At 40.7% G+C, this 21,312-nt stretch overlaps 1 protein-coding gene across 1 annotated transcript in view; it reads right to left on the reverse strand.

Moving 5' to 3' along the window:
* Window positions 1–21,285, reverse strand: part of FAM149A (family with sequence similarity 149 member A) — a 51,610-nt gene extending 30,325 nt beyond the window's left edge. The window contains exon 1 of the mRNA XM_034401440.3: window positions 20,430–21,285. Within this exon, the coding sequence (XP_034257331.1) occupies window positions 20,430–20,875 (446 nt within the window). The 5' untranslated portion in view covers window positions 20,876–21,285. The remainder of the gene's footprint in view (window positions 1–20,429) is intronic.
* Between the last annotated feature and the right edge of the window lie 27 nt (window positions 21,286–21,312).

Genomic DNA, 21,312 nt, shown 5'->3' on the forward strand with positions numbered 1-21,312 from the left:
AGCATTCCTTATAGAAAGCCAATTTGGTCTAGATATTAAGTCCAGGCTTAGGAGCGGGAGACTATGAATTCAAGTCTCATCTTACTCACAAAGCCAGCTGGGTGAATTTGGGCCAGTCACTCACTCTCTCAGCTCAACCCACTTCACAGGGTTGTTGTTTTTGTGGGGAAATGAGGAGCATGTTTGCTGCCTTATGTTATTTCTAAAAATTATAAAGGTGATATACGAATGAATGAATGAATGAATGAATGAATGAATGAATGAATGACTAAATAAATAAATAAATAAATAAATAAATAAATAAATAAATATAACATTCCTTATATCCAGTGGCATACAGATTATTACACTTGTTCTTAAATGTGTCCAGTCATTTTTCAAAAGGCTGGTAGATCTGTCTGTAAAAAAAAAAAATTAAAAGGGAGTAAGGTGATCGCTGATATAAGCTGGATAAGAACTGATTCTGTGCTAAATAAGGGCATTACAGATTTTCTGCTGACAAGGGCTTCTGCATGGCTCTGCCTTCTACTCTTTCTATGACTTGGAAGGGAGGTCATGCTACTCTAATGCCACGCGGCATATTCCATGAGATGCTTAGAGGTTCTGCACTTAATTCATTTGAAAAAAATGGTGAGCTGGGGTGAAATTGGCAAGAGTTCTGCCAGTTTCCCTTCTAGGATTAGTACACCTATATCATACTCAGTTTCATTTGTTGACATCCTTTTTGAAGAAATAGGTTATAAAATATATTCAAAATATCTCAAAGTTACAGTAGTTATGTGATCTGAATACATTCATAGCAGATTGCAAATGGGAAATACTAATTTGGTGTTGTTTTTGGAAAAACTGCACATATAACTTCATCACACTGGAGAAAGGCAGTTTCCAAATGACAGGTTTTCCATGTTGCATTTTGTACCCCATACGGACATTTTCCATGTCATTGTCAATGGAGCTGGCATGGATAGTCTGAATTCTTGGCAGAAGAGCCACTTAGTAAGAAACTCTCTATTTTAATATAACCAACTGGAGGGGGAAATATTCTATATTGCCATCTGCCATCACCATGTACATCCACAGGATAATAGATGCAGAGTATAGTCCCATAACACAGTATGCAACCGTATGTAAGCAATAGCCTCTTATAAGCGATCAGGAGTTGCATCAATCCAGCCCAGCAGCCAAGAAGGCTGCATAATACAGAAGACCTTCCTTCTGCTTCGTCTAGAAATGGTGGCTTCAACTGCCACAGAGCTTTATTAAACCTGGATAGTGTTTGACCTTTATTTGCCTTGCATTGCAGGCATTTCAATGGCTTATATTCAATGGTGGGTTGCCCCCATTTCGCACCGGTTCTATAGAACCGGTAGTAAAACCGGCTCCGCCCACTGACCCCGACGTCATCAGAATGTTTCTGTGCATGCGCGCGACCCCGTTGCGAACCGGTAGTAAAGGTAAGTAGAACCCACCCCTGCTTATATTTAAGTAGAAAAATCAGAAATTGAAACATGATGAAAAGAGAAATGTCAGCTATATCCTAAGTCCCTCTACTCACTTCCTGAGTTTACTTCCTGAGTTGGGTCTAAATTGACTAAAGCTCAAAATGATGTATTTATTATTTTATTTATTTGTTTGTTTGTTCAATTTTTATGGCCACCCATCTCAGTCAATGACTCCGGACAGCTTACAATTCAAAAACTATATTGCAGTTAAAAATATTAAAAAACATTTTAAAACAATAAAAAAGTAAGACCAATAAAAAACAATAAGAATATCCAAATTAAATATTCATAGGAGCAAGATACTTGGCCAGTTAGCAATATAGCCTTAACACTTACCGTTGTGTCCTTATATGGGCATCCGCCAGTGGTTGGCTAATCCACCGGCGGGAAATTTAAATGGATGTCATTGGCTGTCTAGCTTGCCGGAGCTGTGTATAAGGAGGGCTCGGCAGCTCAGCCGGCAGCTCCGCATGAGATGAATAAAGTGCTGAACGGACCTCTGCTGAGTCACGTCTTCTTTTCCTGCGCCATTCTAACACTTACAATGCTCCAGACTCAGGAACATAGCCAGGTTTTTATGGCTTTACGAAAGGCTAACAGAGTTGAGGCCATTCTGGTTTCTAAAGGGAGGATGTTACACAGAGCAGGGCCCACAGCAGAAAAGCTTGTCTTCTAGTCCCCACCAGGCAACGTTCTTTGGCTGAAGAAATATGCAATATCTGTAAGTGAAGCATGCTCATCCTGCTCAACCTCGTTGAATGGGTAGAGACTCTAGGGGGCGGTGCTCAATCTCCGTTTCAAAGCCGAAGAGCCAGCACTGTCCAAAGACGTCTCCGTGATCATGTGGCCGGCATGACTAAATGCCAAAGGTGCACGGAACACTGTTACCTTTCCACCAAAGGTGGTCCCTATTTTTCTATTTGCATTTTTTACATGCTTTTGAACTGCTAGGTTGGCAGAAGCTGGGACAAGTAACAGGGGCTCACCCCATTATGCGGCACTAGGGATTTGAACCACTGAACTACCGACCTTTTGATTGACAAGCTCAGCATCTTAGCCACTGAGCCACTGCATCCCTTGTAGAGCATGCTACAGTAGTCTAAACTGGAGGTTACAAGGCCGTGAGTTACTGTAAGCAGGGTCTCCTGATCCAGGGATGGATGCACACCATTTAAAGGTGTGCAAAGCCCTCCTAGCCTGTTTGAGGAGAGCAAGGAGCCCAGGAGGACCCTCCTTGCATCTGTTTGGGGAAGTTCAACCCCATCCAGAACCAGAGATGGAGAATCCTTGTCTCCAGTGACTTCAAATACCCACAGCTATTTCATCTTGCTAAGGTTGAATCAAACCCAGTCCCCAACAGCCTCCAGGGGGGACTGGGATAGGATGTCCACAGTATCATTTGAACCCCCAAAATTATAGGAAGTTAGTGTAAAAGAAAGTAATATATAAAATAAGGTTTCATTGGATAACAACCCTTGGAAGCAATCTCTCCCCAATCCCCATATTTTATAGCTCCAATGTGGTTTTTTGATTTGAAGATGTTATGCCTGAAAAATGAATGTGTGTCCTTTTGCATTTTGGAGGAACCGGGTCAATTAGTGTTTTGCAAAGTTGGCAACTTTCAGATGTATGGACTTCAGCTTCCAGAATTCTCCAGCCAGCCTCTGTCCACACACGTTAAAGTTGCCAAATTTTAAAAACATTAGACTCCAATCTAGAAGGGTTAAAAGGGACAAAATCAATCTCCATGCTGTGTGTGCGTATACACACACACACACACACACACACACACACACGAGAGAGAGAGAGAGAGAGAGAGAGAGAGAGAGAGAGAGAGAAAGAGAGAGAGAGAGAGAGAGAGAGAGAGACGGAGGGAGGGAGGGAGGGAGGGAGGAGGGAGGGAGAGAGAGAGAGCCACATTCACTTGAAAGCAAGCGTGAACCTGATTTTAAAGCAACCTCTTTTCTTCTTTACCACATTTTTAGCTATGCTAGAATGACCAACCTTTTTTAAAGATTTGCATGACTCTGACCTTGGCTGGATTAAAGAAGCTAAAATATAGTCAGACCTGGTTTGTATTTACATGGAAGAGAACTAGGAAATCTTTGGTTATTGGCCAGGTGAAAAGTCAAAGCAAAACATCCCACAGGAAGATAGAGGCTCCCTTCTATTGCTTCCATGTCATCAAAAGAAGTTGAATTTAATATAAGGAAGGATTCCCCCCCCCCTTTTCTGGGCAGAATATTCTTTCTTTTAGGTAAATATTATTTCTGGTGCTTTATGTTCCATTTCTCCTGAACTTAGGAGCCTGTAGTACAGGCTTTTAGGAATAAGAGCCTGTAATACAGTGGACTAAGCACTGTTATTAACATCTGCTGCTTGCAATTACTGCAAGTTCAAATCTCACCAGGCTCAAGGTTGACTCAGCCTTCCATCCTTTCAAAGGTAGGTGAAATGAGGACCCAGATTGTGGGGGCAATAAGCTGACTTTGTATAAATATACAAAAGTATGAAGGCTATTGCTTAACGCATTGTAAGCCGCCCTGAGTCTCTGGAGAAGGAGAAGGAGAAGATTGTGGGGGCAATAAACTGACTGTATAAATATACAATAGTATGAAGGCTATTGCTTAACGCATTGTAAGCCGCCCTGAGTCTCTGGAGAAGGAGAAGGAGAAGATTGTGGGGGCAATAAACTGACTGTATAAATATACAATAGTATGAAGGCTATTGCTTAACGCATTGTAAGCCGCCCTGAGTCTCCGGAGAAGGGCGGCATATAAATTAAAGCAAAACAAAAAAAAAAAAAAAAAAACCCTAACTTATTTGAATTGATTTGAATTTCTCCTGAACCTAACTGTCAAAACCTCCTATCAACTTATAGGATAATACTGACTGTATTTATAGCTATTACGAAGCAAATGTTGAAATTCCCTTTCTCTGCAAATTCCAAATGTCATTTGAATATGAACCCAGGAAATATATTACCTCTGCAGTATATATGCGCTATAAATGTCCAGTTCAAACCTGTCTGCCCAGTGGATACCTAAATGATTAATGCACAGAAACCAGTCTTCCAATCTAGACTGGGTGCTGAACCTTTTATGCAGCAGTAATTGACTTTCAGTCAGCTTTTGATACAGAATTGAGATCTGAACTGCAGCATAAGTTAAAGAATAAACAATAAACAAACTATTTTTGCTGCTCATTAAAATACACGAGAATGGAAGACTGAAGGTCAGGTTCTGTAATCAAGGATATGTCATAAAGGAAATGCCAGCAAGGAGTGGAATTAGACAGAGATGTTTATTGGCTCTAGTTTTATTCACCTGTTATATAAATTCATTAGTAACTCACCCAAGTAACTATACCTTTCATATAAATTTATCACTGTATGCTGTAGCAGTAGCTCTGTCACTGACTCCTGCTGGCCTTAAAAGACCCTTGAGATCATTTGTGCATTATTCTATAGAGGAGGAACTAATAATAAATTGCTCCAAGACTAAGAATTGCGCTTTGTCCAAATGCCCAAAATAGACAAGCTAGACTTTGGTGGCTAGTTCATGAACAGGCTAAGATTTTTAGACATTTAGGGATAGATTTTCAAGCTTCAGGAAGCAGAAATGTCCACCTCCATTATGTATCTCATAATGCATAGAGAGCTGCATGCAGTATTCAATCTCTGGATAAATACTTTTACTTACTGGCTAAAACTATACCATAGTCCTAATACATGACCTGTCTAATACTGGCAGACAACTTCCCTATATTTAGGCCAGTTTAATGTTCTGCTCACACTGTTCGGAAGGAAAAAAATAGGATTCCTTATATATTGCCCCCGTTACATGGGTGCCATAGAAACCACAGCCCACGTACTTTTGTGTTGTCAGGGACAGTCCTCGGCAGTTGATTACCCCCCTTTTATCTAAATTTCCAAGGTACTCTGATGATTTTAATTGCATTATTTATTACACAATCAGGATAAATTTATCTCTCTAAAAATAGCATAATTCTGCTACTTTATATGTAAGCTTTGCCTATAAATGGTTGCCAACAGTCTTTGATGTTAGATGTTTTACTTTGCTTCATTTTATTGAATATATATTTTATTAGTCAATGAAAGAAATAGTTTCTGAATGACTTTCTGCCTGACATAGGTGCCAGCCCAATCTATATAGTACTAAAAAGTCTGGTATCTATTTGAGTATGTGCAACCTTCAATTGGATGGAACGGTGTATCAAAGGGCAACCATTTTTGAATCCTTGTACCTCAAGCAGACTAAGTTAACAGAAAGCATCCAAAATCTGGAACCCATGATACCTGTGGGATTAAAATCTGGCAAAGTTGTGATTGCTTTGGTGCTGTGATGCTGCCTACTGCTCCATTGCCACACATGCCACCCATGGTCACATGGCTCATTTCAACACCCCCGCCAGCTTCCTACAAGGGAAGTCAACGAGGAAGCGAACAGGAAGTTGAAAGTTGCTCCAGGTCCCATATTTCTTTGCCTGCCTATAATAATTCTATTTCTTTGTTTAGGTAAGGAAATATCTCTGAAACAATAACCCAATGGGTCATGGGTTGTCTGGCGGCATGCTAAAGTGTTCCCAGTGCATGGCAGCTTCCACAGTTTCATAGAATTTAAGTTGTGGCTAAGACTCGATGACATCATTTGCAATTGGTGTGGTGTTTGTTAACTGAAATAACACACAGAGCAGCAAAGAGGAAAAAGATCATTCAATTATATTCCCCATGCTGGTTTTTCAGATAATCCCTTTTCTTTCCTCTTCTTTTTCTCACTTAAAAGAAACACAGACCTATTGATATCTTGCCCATGTGTGGCAGCAGCAGTAGGCAAAAGGCAACTTTTTTTTTTAACAAAATAGCACAAAAGGGAAAGAGTCGAATTATCTCAGATCCAACATGAAATTCCTCACTGAAGCTCATTTCAGTTTAATCACACTTCTGCTGCACTGCATATACTGTAGGTAGCTGTTCTGACCCAGCTCCCCAAACTTGATAACCCATCTGAGGTTAACTCAAAGATTCCTTTATTAGGAGCGCCAGCAGCCCCAGCAAAAAGTTTGTCTCTCAATGCAGGCTAACAAGGCAGGGAGATGAATAGTTGTCTGCCGCATCTATTCATCTCTGCCCTCTGCCTTTTATCCCCAGAGCTAGTGTGGGGCTTCGCTAGCAGCAGTGGCTCTTCCTTCCCAAGGATCGGCCCACAGATTTCCACTGCTCTCTTCTCTTCTGCCTTCTGCACACCCGCGCGTCAGGCACTGCAGCCAGCTGTTCCTCCTCTTCCTCATCAGCCAACTCCAGACCTGGAGGCTGTTGACTCTCCATCTGAGGGCTGACGGAGAGCCCAAGTTCTGCCTTTGTCTCTCTCTCTCTCTCTGCCAGGTCCATTCCGTCTTCCCCCTCGGAGCTCTCAGGTTGCCTTGATGCTGACCCTGACTCCCACGCCTCCTCCTCAGCTGATTTGGCTGCTGGAAGGGCCAGCGGCTGATAGATCACAACAGTAGCATTCATGGTGCCACATATAGTGAAAACAAAAGACAAAGTTTTTTTTTTCAGGTGCAGAACCTAGAAATAATTCAAATAACAGTTTTCATCATTTCCCTGGATTTGTGTGGCTCAATTCTATTGGTTTGGGATAGAGTCAACTTCTGAGACCATGAATTGAACTGGGAATTCAGATGACAGAAATTAGAAGGGGACATGCATGAATATACATCTTGTAAAGCAGACAGGGAAATTATCTGTGTGTGTGCACACACAATCTTAATATGTATTGAGCCCAAAGTTGGCCATAGATATTTTTCTGAGTAAGGCAAAGAATAAAATGATATTTTTCCCATTCCGATATAAATTATAATTAACATTTCTTATGGTTAACCTTAATACAGGTGGTTGTTGAGTTACAACCAACATTTGAGCCCAATATTTATGTTGCTAGGTGAAAAATTTGTTAAGTAAGTTTTCTCCATTTTACAACTTTTCTTACCACATTTGTTAAGGGAATCACTGCAGTTAAGTTAGTAACATGGTTGTTAAGTGAAACTGGCTTCCCCATTGACTTTGCTTGTCAGAAAGTTGCAAAATGTGACCCCAGGACACTGCAACCCTCATAACTATGAACCAATTGTCAAGCATCCGAATGTAAATCATGTGACCACAGGGATGGTGCAACTGTCATAAGTGTTACAAATGGTCATAAGTCACTTTTTCAGTGCCATTGTAATTTTGAACGGTCGCTAAATGAACTGTTGTAAATTGAGGACTACCTGTACTTAAGAAAGGAAGAGGCACAGACATTTCATTGCAGTTCAGATTTCTACATCCAAATCAACACATCACTGAAGCAAAGTAAGGATGACAGAAACATGTATTAAGATGTCCTGATGAGATAATGCAATGCCACCACTAGATGTCAGTGTTTATATACATATTAGATAGCAGCAAAATCTCCACAGAATAGGTATTGGAGTGCAGCCATTCTCATTTCACTCCTCTTTTTCGTTAAATCAGGCCTGATATTTCTATTATCAGCCTTTTGACAAGTTAATTTTTAAAGGCAATTTAAACAAGAATTGGATTAATCATTATAAAATAAATGTTATCTAAGTAGGCTTCCGTTTTGTTAAAATGTTCATTTTATTAAGCTGGGATTATATTTCACATGAAAAAGAAATAAATCTTAAAGCTCAGTTTAACTGTGCAATTTGAGGGTCTCCTTAAAAAGGAACTATGTAATTCAATCTGACAAATGTTTTGTGGTGAATTGGCTCCTTGTCAATCTCAGATTTCAGTTGTACGATAATTCTTAACTTTCATGGTTTGACCTAAAGAAACAAATTTTAGCATTTTTCTATATAAATGTCAAACATACATGCAAGAAAAATATTTTCTATGCTGAATTTTGTCACATTTTAAATATAATTTAGCTCAAATAAGATATATTTGAGCTATATTATATTTTTAAGATGATTAAATAAAAAGATGTATTTATAATAACAGTACACATTTATACAAGTTTCAGGAACAAAATAAAAGTTCAGTGTCTATGTAATACAAGTGAGAAATTAATAAAAAGGAATAAAATACTATAATTGCGATAGTTATCAGGAACCACTAAACTACCTTAATATGGGTTTCCTAATCCTCGTTTTTTCATTTAGACAGGAGGAGTCATAATTCAACACCTACAATCCAAAGATAATGGAACAGCATTTTCACTACATAGAATAACATTATTTGCTCAAACACTGTCCAGTAAACTGTACAGCTATAAAATGGAATTCTAGCATCAACATATTCAGCTATTAATTTTCAAAATTAGTTTATATGCCCGATTGCCAGAATCTTTATTAAATAGTTTTGCTTGAAAATCTATATTAGAACAAAATATTAATATCTTAACTAAATACCTAAATATATTGTTACAAAAATGTAGTTAAACAGAGATATAAAAAAGGGATGAAAATTAAAGCAATTCGAACTATACAGATAGTTGTTAATTTACAACCATTCGTTTAACTATTCAAAATTACAAAGGTACTGAAAAAAATGATTCACTATGTAGTCACATGTCTATGTGGTCCTCGCACTTAGGACTGTGATAGCATCACAGTCACAGTCACAGGATCAAAATTTAGGTGCTTGGCAACCGACATGTATTTATGATGGTTGCAGCATCCTGGGGTCATGTGATCACCATTTGTGACCTTCCCAAGAGCTTCCAACAAGCAAAGTCAATGGGGGAAGCCATATTTGCTTAACAATCACATTATTCACCTAATTTCCACACCAAAAAAGGTCATAAAATTGGGCAAGGTTCACTTAACAACTGCATTGCTTTGTGGTCATAAGTCGAGAACTACCTAAACATGAAAACATGAAAATGAAATAAGAATATTTATGTGAAGCCGCTGGGTGAGATCATCTGTGGTTTTGGGGTGAAGTTCCACCAGTACGCTGACGACACCCAGCTATACATTTCCACCCTGGACCACCCCAATGATGCCCTTGACGTGATGTCCCGGTGCCTGGAGGCCGTGCGGATCTGGATGGGGAGAAACAAGCTGAGACTCAACCCTTCCAAGACCGAGTGACTGTGGTTCCCTGCGTCCTGGTATAGTCAACTGGCTCCATCGCTGACTATTGGGGGCGAGATCTTGGCCCCTTCAGAGACAGTTTGCAACTTGGGTGTTCTCCTGGATGCACAGCTGTCTTTCGAAGAACATATGACGGCTGTGGCCAGGGGAGCTTTTTATCAGGTTTGCCTGATATGCCAGTTGCGTCCCTTTCTGGACCGGGATGCCTTGTGCACGGTCACTCATGCCCTCGTCCCGTCCCGTCTGGACTACTGTAACGCTCTCTACATGGGGCTCCCCTTGAAGAGCACTCGGAGGCTCCAACTGGTCCAGAATGCGGCCGCGCGGGTGATCATGGGGTCGACACGTCGCACCCATGTAACACCTCTCCTGCGCGAGCTGCACTGGTGGTCCCAGTGGTCTTCCGGGTGCGATTCAAGGTGTTGGTCACCATCTTTAAAGCGCTCCATGGCTTAGCACCTGGGTATATACGAGATCACCTTCTGCCACCGATAGTCTCCCACCAGCCAATACGCTCCCACAAAGAGGGACTCCTCAGGATGCCGTTGGCCAAACAATGTCAACTGGTGACACCCAGGGGGAGAGCCTTCTCTGTGGGGGCACCTGCCCTCTGGAATGAGATGCCCCTAGAGGTTCATATGAGCCCTGACCTGCGTACCTTCCGCCGCGCCCTTAAGACTCTTTTGTTCCAACAGGCCGGGCTGGCTTAATATGAATTTTAAATCGGGTGTTTGTTAGTTTTTAACATTGTGGGCCAAATTTTATATATTCGTTTTAAATTGTTTTTAAATTTTGTGAGTTTATATGTGTTTTAATATGGCTGTACACCGCCCTGAGTCCTTTGGGAGAAGGGTGGTATAGAAGTTTAATAAATTCAGTTCAATATCTGAGTATAAATTTTTGAAAGAAACAAAGATAATATGATCATACTTTTATTTATATTAATTTTATTTATATTAATTGTATGTTTCTATTATGCTCATTTTTATTTATAATATTTATAGATAGTACTTATATATGGAAATGTGTCAATGGAAAATGATTGCTATATATTTCATATGTAAATAATTGATAAAAGTCAAGGAAAATGTAATCAGCTTAATTAACTGTTACAAAAAGGAGACTAATTAGTATCTTGGTAGAGGTGTTTTATTTCTTTGGGATCAGATAGGAAGCATTTACCGCAACAAGATCAGGTATCCCTGAAAGAGAAGAGATAATGGGTTGAATAAAAATCTTGGAAAAGGTCCATGTGCATGTAATAATGTATGAGAATCCAGTCTTATAATCATGTGGAAGCTCCAAATATTAAGAGTCTCTTCTTCATTAAGCTCACCAATTATAGGTGTTATTAAAGCATGGGTAAGAACTGGGCCTTGTTTGGGACTCCATGCTAGAGTGAGGGAAGATAGACTGGAACAAAGTACAAATCCTTCCTCACAACATTTATCACTTGAATGAACTAGGTTTCATACTTCCATGGAACCGGATGAACACTGATGGGTCTCACTATATAAACATTTTAAATGATACTTCCCACTGATAGAACAGACTAAACTAGTAATTGCTGTTTCACGAGAGAGAGAGAGAGAGAGAGAGAGAGAGAGAGAGAGAGAGAGAGAGAGACCCTCGTGCTCCTTTAAAACTATGTATTTACTACAGTAAGCTTTTGTGAATCAGAATTCTTTTCATTGGATATATGGGGTATAGTCTTTGATTAGTTAGGGATTTGTAGAAACATAATTGCTGCAGAAGTGGACAGCAAGATCAATTCAGGAATTCTGTACTTCAAACAGTGAGAAATTACTGCCTTAAAAAAGCAAATCAGTTATCAATTAAAAGCATAATAAACAAATATTATTCACAGCACTTTCCAATTCTATACAGAACTTTGTAGCAGTAGCATTTTCAAATTGTATTTTTAAATATGGCACAAAAACCTTTCATAAGCAGAATACACTGAATTGACTATTACTTTATCTAGGTTTTTTTAAAAAAATTAACTCTGCAGATGTCTATTCCAGATTTATCAACTGCTATGAGAGCAATAGACTTGCATTGTTCCTCACAGCAACTTTAAGATACAGATAACAGACGTATTAAATAGTAGATATCGAGATTCAGTACAGCCAATTTTGCTTGAGTCATGAAAATACAAGCATAATAACAGACCTTGCTGAGCTCAGACACATTTATTATTTCCTTTCAATGAAATCCAAGTTGCCCCTGCAAAACACTGCAAGTCTGCTTCTCTAATATTTTCTCCTTGTAATTAATAACACACAATTGAAATCTTGCTGCCATAATCAAAGGGGGCAATCTTGGAATATATTTTAGAATTGAAATGTGAAATAGTATGTGAATACTATTATCTTTCAAAACTGCTAAAGTTGAGTTCTATTCAGAAAATAAGATACATTATTTCCCCAGAAACACCCCCTAAATTTCTCTTCCTTTCAAGAGAGGAAGATCAATGTTTCACAATATGAGATGCCATTAATCTATATATAGCTTGTCACTCAGGGTTAATGCAATCCTCTATACTAGGCGTGGATTGTTTGTGATCTTGATTTAATTTCACAAGCCTTCTGGTCATCATTGGATCATTCGTCTGAGAAGAACTAACTGCCCTTTCTCAGCTTGACAAGAAAACTATCAGAGAAAACAGGATGGTAGAATAGGGGGGGGGAGTCACCTACTACAAGAAAACAGAAGAAAATTCTTCCATTTCACAGCCCCAAAATTAACAAAGATAAAAACGTTTTTCCATCTTCTTTAGAGATCTCATTAAATATACATGTACAGGAGTGCACAGTAGACTATTTTCTTCTTTACTAACTACTGTTTCTACTCTATTAACATGCAGATAAACTCTGTTTTCTCAATGATCACAATAGTTAAAGATCATTAGACAGATTAAAACCACTGTAATTGGAAAACTGCCCTCCAGTCTCCAACCTTCTGTTTTGGAGGAACATACCGGTAGTTGAAAAATGATAAGAGCTGTAATTACAGAATGCTGCCTAGTCCCATAGGCAGTCAGTCTGATCTGAAACCTGGATGTGGGATGAAAACCAAATTGATGACTGACATGATTGTTGAGAAAGTGGCTGGATTGCAATTATAGAGTACTGTGCCCTTAAGAAAATAGACTATCTTCTAGATCTTTAGAAAATAATATTTGTAGCTCAGGATTAAATTTAGGTTCCTTGGTGCTGTCTAAACTTGATTGTTTTCACACATTTCATTACCAAATTAGGTAACATCATCAGTGCTGTTAGGGAATGGGTTTACTGTTTTTTTTTTATATACTAGTGGCTATTTAACAGTCAGTATGGATGGGCTTGTTCTCAGTGGTTTCTTGATTAGACTGTTACTTGCTGTTAGGTTATTTGTCTGAATTGGTATTTCAGTGTTGTTGATTGAATTATTGTTTACATATTGACTGTTGGCATTGTGTTAATCTTGATGTTAATCTCTGCTCACCTGGATGTTCATTGTTGGTGAGGAGGTGTATCTAGGTGCATCGGGTACAAGGCCCAACTAGAAAATATAGAGATGGCCCTGATTGCACTTCTAGCTGTCTTGTGGAGGAGCCAGGATGAAGAAAGTGATTTTCTTGATGTTTCAGCAGTTTTCAATATCATTGATCATGATATTCTTTGGGACCTACACTGGCAAGTAGCAGGTACAATGTTACTGTGATTCTCCACCTTTCTCCGTGGTTGGTACCAGTCAGTGTTGATAAGAGGAGAGAGGTTGCATGAGATATTTCTGATTTGTAGGGGCCACAGAGCACTACACATTCACTCCTAGTGATGACCCGGGACTGGCTATGGAAGCAACAAAGCTGGAATGAAGACTTAACTCCCCTTTATTGCTCCAACTTTCCTCCAAAAGTCCCACCATTCACTGCAAGTCCAGGAACAAAGGTCTAAACACGCACCTCCAATAGTTCCTGGCTGCTATTAGTCCAGAGGAGCAGCACAGTTCTGAGAGCAGCCACAGTTCAGGGAACTTGGTCCCAGGGAATCCTTGTCACAGGAAGAGTTCACTGGACCTGCAGCACAACCTGAAGCAGAACTGTGTTGCTGCGAACTTGCACATAGCCAGGTCAGGCAAGCAAGGTAAGAAAAACAGGGCAAAGCATAGCAAAGTATCCAGATGTCAGTAACAGCACCTGAAACTGGAAAAAGGCAATGCTTGTTCTTGACAAGCGCCCCTCCCAATGGGTCTCTTTAAATCTCACTCCCCAGGTAAGCCTTGTGAAGAGAGGCGGGTGCCCTCCTCCTGAGTCGTTGGGTCACCCTGCGCTGATCCCGCCTCCTCTCCATTCTCCATTCTTGGGGATCGGGGGAGGGGAGGTAATTGCTCATTGCTGAAGCTCCGTTGCTCCTTTGCTCTGCTGCCAGCCCTCTCCTCCCCCCTCACTTGGTCATCCTGCGCCTCTCTCCTTCACTGGTGACCCTTCCCAGGCCCAAGGGACTGCCTTGTTCTGCTCCTCCAGTCATTTCTCTGGGGCCAAAGAGGCTGCACCATCTTCCTCTGTCGGCCCTGGCTCCGTCTCGTCCTCAGGCTCAGACGGGGCCATGACACTCCTCCTATGTGATGTCTATAAGAAGCATCTAAGAGTTATATATCATCAGTAGGTTTATGGTATTCAGTTATTGTTCACATAATTGGACCAGTCAAGTGATACTATTGAAGTGATATCCCAGTGCCCGGATAACATGAATAGTGAATTCATTACAACTAAATCTGCTTCAAAATATGATGGATGGATGAAAGGTATTTTTAACAATATGAAAGAAAAGAATAAATTTAAATCGTATCAATAAACTTGTTTATTTTGATTAATTTTTTAAGGACTGTTACTATGACAGGCTTTCCCTTCTATAATTTCTTCATTTGTAACCCACTATAGAGGGATTGGCCTTGAAGAACAGAAGGAAGAGTGGTTACCAAAGCAACAGATAAAAGGTATCCAACCCATATCAAGTGAATAAGTAAAGAAAAATCAGACAATCCCTACAGGGGTGGGTTCCACTTACCTTTACTACCGGTTCATAGTGGGATCGAATGCATGTGCATATCACCAATGATGATGTGCTGGGTGGGTAGAACCTCCCACCGGTTTTACTACCGGTTCTATAAAACCGGACAGAACCAGGAGCAACCCACCACTGAATCCCTCCCTAACTAACATTAAGATGAAGGGATGAAGAGAGGAAGGAATGGGGGAGGAGTACATTTAGATCGGCAAGATTCTGTTACTATAGCTGTTACAATAAAAGCAATCCTAACCTTTATTCATTGGTTTTCTAATTTGGTTTACTTTGAAGGGTTGGCACATTCCTTCTATGGGAATGCAGTCCAAATGCAACCAGTATAAGTAAAAATTAATACTAGTTAAAATTAAGACAAACAAACATCAGTTAAATCATCATATATCATGATATATGTACAATAAGTAAATATTGTAAGAGCAATACTTCTACATCTATGCAGTCCTAAACCTTTAAGCCAGAGATGTCAAACTCAATTTCATTGAAGGCCGCATCAGGGTTGTGTTTGACCTTGGGGGGCTGGGGTGGGTGTGGACAGGGTGGGGTGTGGCCAGCTTGATGTCATTCATGTTGGGGGTGCCTGTGGTGGCCTGAGCACCCTGCCAGTGAAAACGGGCTCCCAATCTCCGTTTTTGGCTGGGATGGCCTCCTGCAACCCTCTGCCAGCATAAACAGAGTTTAGGAGGGCAGCCCTCTCAAGCTCAATTTCACTGGCAGAGAGTTGCAGGAGGCTGTCCAGAGGTGCTATTCAGCAGATTCTGCAGAACCAGTAGTGGGGATTTTGCAGTATCCTTCCCCTGGAGTGGAGTGGGAATGGAGATTTTGCAGTATCCTTCCCCTGCTATGCCCACCAAGCCACACCATGCCCAAGCCACGCCCACAGAACCAGTAGTAAAAAAATTTGAATTCCACCACTGAGACCGTCCCAGCCAAAAACGGAGATCAGGAGCCCATTTTTGCTGGCAGAGGCACCACGGGCCAGTCCTTCGCTGTTTCCAGAGCAGCCCCACAGGCCAGATCTAAGCACCCCGTGGGCTGCATCCAGCCTGCAGGCCTTGAGTTTGACACTCCTGCTTTAAGCCATCACTCTGCTGAACACCTAATTCTCACAGTACTGTCTAATGCCTACGTTTATCTACCCATCTTGTATGGCTGTAGCATTATTATTATCCTTGTTATCTTCCTTATTAACCTCTCTTATTGGTATTACTATGATTATTATCAATTGGTGGTTTCCATGTACACTGAAAGCTTCTGCACCAGAACAAATTTCTTGTGTCCAGAAACTTGGCCAAAAATTCTGCGCTGTGCTGCGCTACGCTATGCTACCCTACCCTATCCTATCCTACCCTACTCTACTATATTCATTTTACTGTACAAGCATTTAGGTAAAACCTATGCTTCATCTTCTTTTGGATCATTTTCAATAGCATAACAGAAATTTTACTTTTAAATTAGTGTTAAATTTAATACATTGCTAGAGGACTTTCTGAAGATCTTTTTAATCAGATAAACGGGTGCCTAGCACACATATGACTGCCGGGAGAGCATAGACTGAAGTCTGTACAAATTTGACTTGGAACTTGGGCTAAGAACTGTGATGATAAATATTTCATTAGGACATTTCTTCTAAAGCTTAAGTGGGATTGTCTAATTAAAAAAATGCTAATGTGATAGTATAGCCTTTCTTTTTCTAAGAGGTGTATCTTATTTCTTCTTATATAACCTTTTCTTTTAAAAAAAAGCAGTCAAGCATGTTTCTTTTTAATAAGAATATCAATTTGATTCTGTAAAACATAACCAAGTATAAAAAAATAGTCATAATAGTCATAGTAATAAGAGAAAGCATGAAAAACAAGAGAATAGCAGAAAGCATGGTTAAAAAGCAAATGAGCACTTGATATAAAATATCGATCATATTTAGATCCACCAATCTAAAATGAATTGCTATTAATTTAAGGGCAATCCATGTTGTTAGGGCTACTCTAAGTAAAAATTAAGCTGAATATGTTTGTTGATGGATTTAGAAATTAAAGGTTGGAAATGGCTCTAAAAATAAAGATATTTCTATTGTGGACCAAATGCAATACAAATAAATTGAAATAAAAAACCAGATTGCTTAATAAATATGCACTGAGATTAGATTACATCTAAGAATATTTGACATAAGCAATCAAATAACATAATTTTACACTGAGAAACTGACCTGACCTGAAAATTTGCAACAGACTGCAATAGTTGGCCACATTAATATGTCCACTGATACTCTACTTAGAACCTATCAAACATTCTTGTTTTTTTCAGATTCCTTAAATTTTAAATAATAATAAAATATTCTCATGCTTCAGAACAAATAAGTTTCATCTTAAAACTGCCTCTGCACTATTCTGACAAACTTTCTTAGAAATTATAAATAGTAGGAGGATGCAGCAAAGCAGTGGTTTGTTGGCAGTATGCCCTGTGTCCAGCAATAGCCAAAGGTGAACTAGGTGGATAAAAAGGAGACATCTAGAAGGGTACAGAGATAAGGAACAAAGTCAGCAGCTTGCTTCCTAGCAAATGATTTTTTTGAAAAAAAAATTACAGCCCTAACTTACTTGAGTATATAAAAGCAATCCCATAAATTACAATCCAGTTCATTCTAAAAATCCTCAGAATTGTTAGAGTCTCCATGAAAAATATCAGGCAAATATATAAAAGATTAATTGAACCAGACCAGTTTTTCTCAACTTTGACACTTTTAAGATACATTAATTTCAACTCTCAGTTTTCCTCAGCTGTGTTTATAATCTTAAAAAGAGGTTACAACAATTTCTTTATAACAGATGTAAGAAGTTCCATCTCATTCTAAAATTATTAAGATCAATCATCACCACTTTTTTTCCAAATTAAAAGACAAAATAGTGATCTCCTTAAGAAAAAAAACCCTGCTGTTATTATCATTAAATTAGACCTTCTAAACTGACACGGTGGCTCAGTGGCTAAGACGCTGAGCTTGTCGATCGAAAGGTCGGCAGTTCAGCGGTTTGAATCCCTAGTGCCGTGTAACGGGGTGAGCTCCTGTTTCTTGTCCCAGCTTCTGCCAATCTAGCAGTTTGAAAGCACATAAAAAATGCAAGTAGAAAAATAGGGACCACCTTTGGTGGGAAGATAATAGCGTTCCGTACGCCTTTGGCGTTTAGTCATGCCGGCCACATGACTATGGAGATGTCTTCGAACAGCGCTGGCTCTTCGGCTTTGAAACGGAGATGAACACCGCCCCCTACAGTCAGGAACAACTAGCACAAATGTGCGAGGGGAACCTTTACCTTTTACCTAAAATATTAATCTGAACTTGGTATAGTTTCAAGTTCTTATGTTAGTATAAAATTTTAATCCAAATTGATAACAAAGTTCAGCAAATTAAAAAGTGCAAAAGTACTATTTTTTTTATCTCTTTGAATCCTAAATTAATAACTTATTTATAAATCTGGTGAAAACTATTGATTCAAGTATGTTAAGGATCTGTTTAGTGAGGTTCTGTTTAGTGAGGTTTAGTGAGCTGAAAAATTATTTAGATTTTTCTGTCTGATGAAAGCAAGTTTGAAACAGAAATTTGCCTGTCTAATACAGTGCTTACACACCAGCAGTTGCAATTCAACCAGTAGTCAGAAACTTTTGCAAAGTATCTCCCTCTCCCTCCCTCTCCCTCTCTCTCACAGACACACACCCTCCCTCCCTCCTCCCCTGCTTCCAGAGGAATGCATATCGACATGCATGTTTTCTGCCCTTAGCTTTTTTATTGATGGAAGAACCTGACTCACTACCAAGTCTCCTTTCTCTCAGCCTTCAATTTGCAATGACATAGAAGAGACTTCAGACTTACAGTTTCTATTGGTATTCTGGCACTTCTAAAGGGTTGCAGTATTGTTAGGCAGTTGTGAAGCTGGAATACAGCTAGCACCTTAGGACTTGTAGAGGTGGCCTATTTTATATTTTGTCTGAAATGTCATTCCTTGAATTATGGAACAGGAGCTTGTAATGTCACTATTAAAATTCTATTTTGAGGAACAACAGGAAAACTGTAAACCTGAAGGATAAAGGAACATAAAATAAAATAAAATATGGAGCTTGAGGGGATAAAGGAGGCTTTTCAGATTGGGAAATACTAACAAGAAAAGTCAAGGAAAACAAGGGCCATTATTATATTTACCCAAGTTTACATCTTCCACCAATAAAATATTGGGAATCTAAGAGGACCCTTCCATAATGATGTTATTATTTGGAGAGAAAAAAAACTTTCTATAAGTAAAGTAAAGTTCATTCACCAAGAAACTAGCAGGTTAAGATCTACATCTGCACAGAGGATTGAGGAAAGCTAATGATGGATAACTAAACTATATTTTGTTCAATGAGACTCGTTTAGTAATAGTTTACAGCATCACCAGAAAGCACAACAATGCCAAATTCACTTTATCTCCATGACAACCTTATCTGTTTTCCACACATAAAGAAACACAGCAAAGAGAATCAAGACAATGCATCATTGCACCCAACAGGTCTCCCTTGTTCACAGCAAGGGCCGGTTTCCACTAATTATAGAATTACAGTCCAATTTGTAATCTACATCCCTTATGAATGGATGGAGGGGAGAAAGTTTTCACTAAACAGTCATTTCTTTCTACAGTAATTTAGTTCAAAGAAATCTAGATATATGCCTTTGCTGAGCCAATAATGATATCTTTTCTTTTTAAACATCAAGGAATTTTAAAACAAAATTCACCAATAATATCAATGTAAAAGCTAGCTCATATTGGTTCCTGCTCCACAAGGATTGTGACTTAGATGCCAACAGACATGTCCCATATACACAGTTTCAGTTTGATGCAACATGACAGATTGTTCTTCCATTTCCTGATTCTTTTTGAGGCCTGAATCACATACAGTAAATGGAACACCAGGACCAGCAAGACTACCCCTTATCCGGTGATGCTCTTGTGGTCTTTTGAACCATTTAAATAAGACTGTGCATCACTGTTACTGATTCCCAAACAGATTGCTAAAGTATCAGGGCTCATTTCTTCTGACCTTAATCTGGTACCTTCTCAAACCATGGTCTCCTGAACTCTCTACAAGAGCCCATTTAGGAGTCAACACAGGGAAGATAGTCTACTGTACCAAGTGGAGTAGGTTTGTGAAGACTTTGGATGCCATGCATCCTTAAAGGTATCCTGCAGCGCAAATGGTAATTTACTATGAGGTGATAATACACACATATACCTAAATCCCTCTGTCTTCTTTCCAAGCTGTAAAGGGAATGCTCTCCTTTCTGAGATTGATCAGAACCTTAGATAAACACAAAATGATTCTCCTCAGCACCTGATTGTAAACTAATGCTGCCCAGTAAACTAATTTCATTCCCCACTATCCTGCCAGAAGCTTCTTGGATGAGAAGGGAAACATCTTTAAAGAAAAAAACAAGAAAGTCCAGTTGCCTCCTGAAAAAGCACCTTTGGGACAACCATGACCTGGATTAACAGTCACAGAGTTTAACAGTCACAGAGTTGGAAGGGACCTTGGAGGTCATCTAGTCCAACCCTCTGCTCACGCAGGAGACCTGTACTAGGGATTCGAACCACTGACCTTTCTGATCGACAGATGACTGAGAATCTCTACAGACTAATGCCGACCAGCATTTCAGAAAGGAGTCAACCACTATAAAGTTCCCGCGTTGGGCCAGGAAATCGTGGGTCCCTCAACTTGCCTGGGCGCAGCAGTTTCTTCCTGGGGATCCGGGTCCGGCGCGCCCTCTTCGCCGATGTCGGGCAAAGTGACGAAAAGCAGCGGTTTGCTGGCGGGCGCGGCCCAAGCCCCGGGCTCCCTGGCAGAGCGCGGAGAACTGCTTCCACTGGCGCAGCTGCCAGTCGCCAAAGGTTTCGGCGCCGCGGCCCCGACCCCGCTCCCGCCGGGGAACGCCCGAGCCGCCGCCGCTACGCTTGTAAGAGAGGCTCCCCCAGCGCAGGCCAGGGCAGTGTAGCGAACGGGCAAAAACGGGGCGCCCGTCGGGGACGCCGAGACAGCGAGGAGAGGCTGTACTTTGGGCGGAGGGGCGCCGGGGGCGGGCGAGTAAGAGGGCGACGAGGAGGACGAGGCGGTGGGCTTGAAGAGTTTTGCGAAGACGGTGGCCAGGTCGAGGACCGCCACCTTCATGGTGCCGAGACCTACTTCGGCAGGCGCGGCGGCCAGAAGAGAAGCGTCGCGGTTGCGGCGGCTTCCTTTTTGGCCAGCGCGGGGCTTCTCTTCTGCGGGTCTGCACCGAAGACGGCTGGGGACGGAGCGCGCGCGCGAGAGAGAGCCAGCCTGCCACCCGGGTTACGTAGGCCTGCCTTTCTGCCTACCCAGGCGCCTGCCGAGGGAGGGAGCGGCGGTTGCTAAGCTAAACAAAAACGAGCCGAGAGGAGGTCATTGGGCGCCGGGCAGCCTGCGCCCGTCATCGGGAGCGAGGGGCGCGAGGCTGAGCTTCCAGGTTTTGAGGAAAAGAGCATGTGGTGGTGGTGGGGCGACTGAGAGAAGCTTTGTGGCGTTGCTCATCCTCCCGCCCCAGAGATGCCACCTCTTGTGGACCGCGCGCTTCATCGTTGCGCCTC

Source organism: Pantherophis guttatus, chromosome 8 (assembly GCF_059756535.1).
Source record: "Pantherophis guttatus breed Tessera chromosome 8, ASM5975653v1, whole genome shotgun sequence".
Classification (NCBI taxonomy): Eukaryota; Metazoa; Chordata; class Lepidosauria; order Squamata; family Colubridae; genus Pantherophis; species Pantherophis guttatus.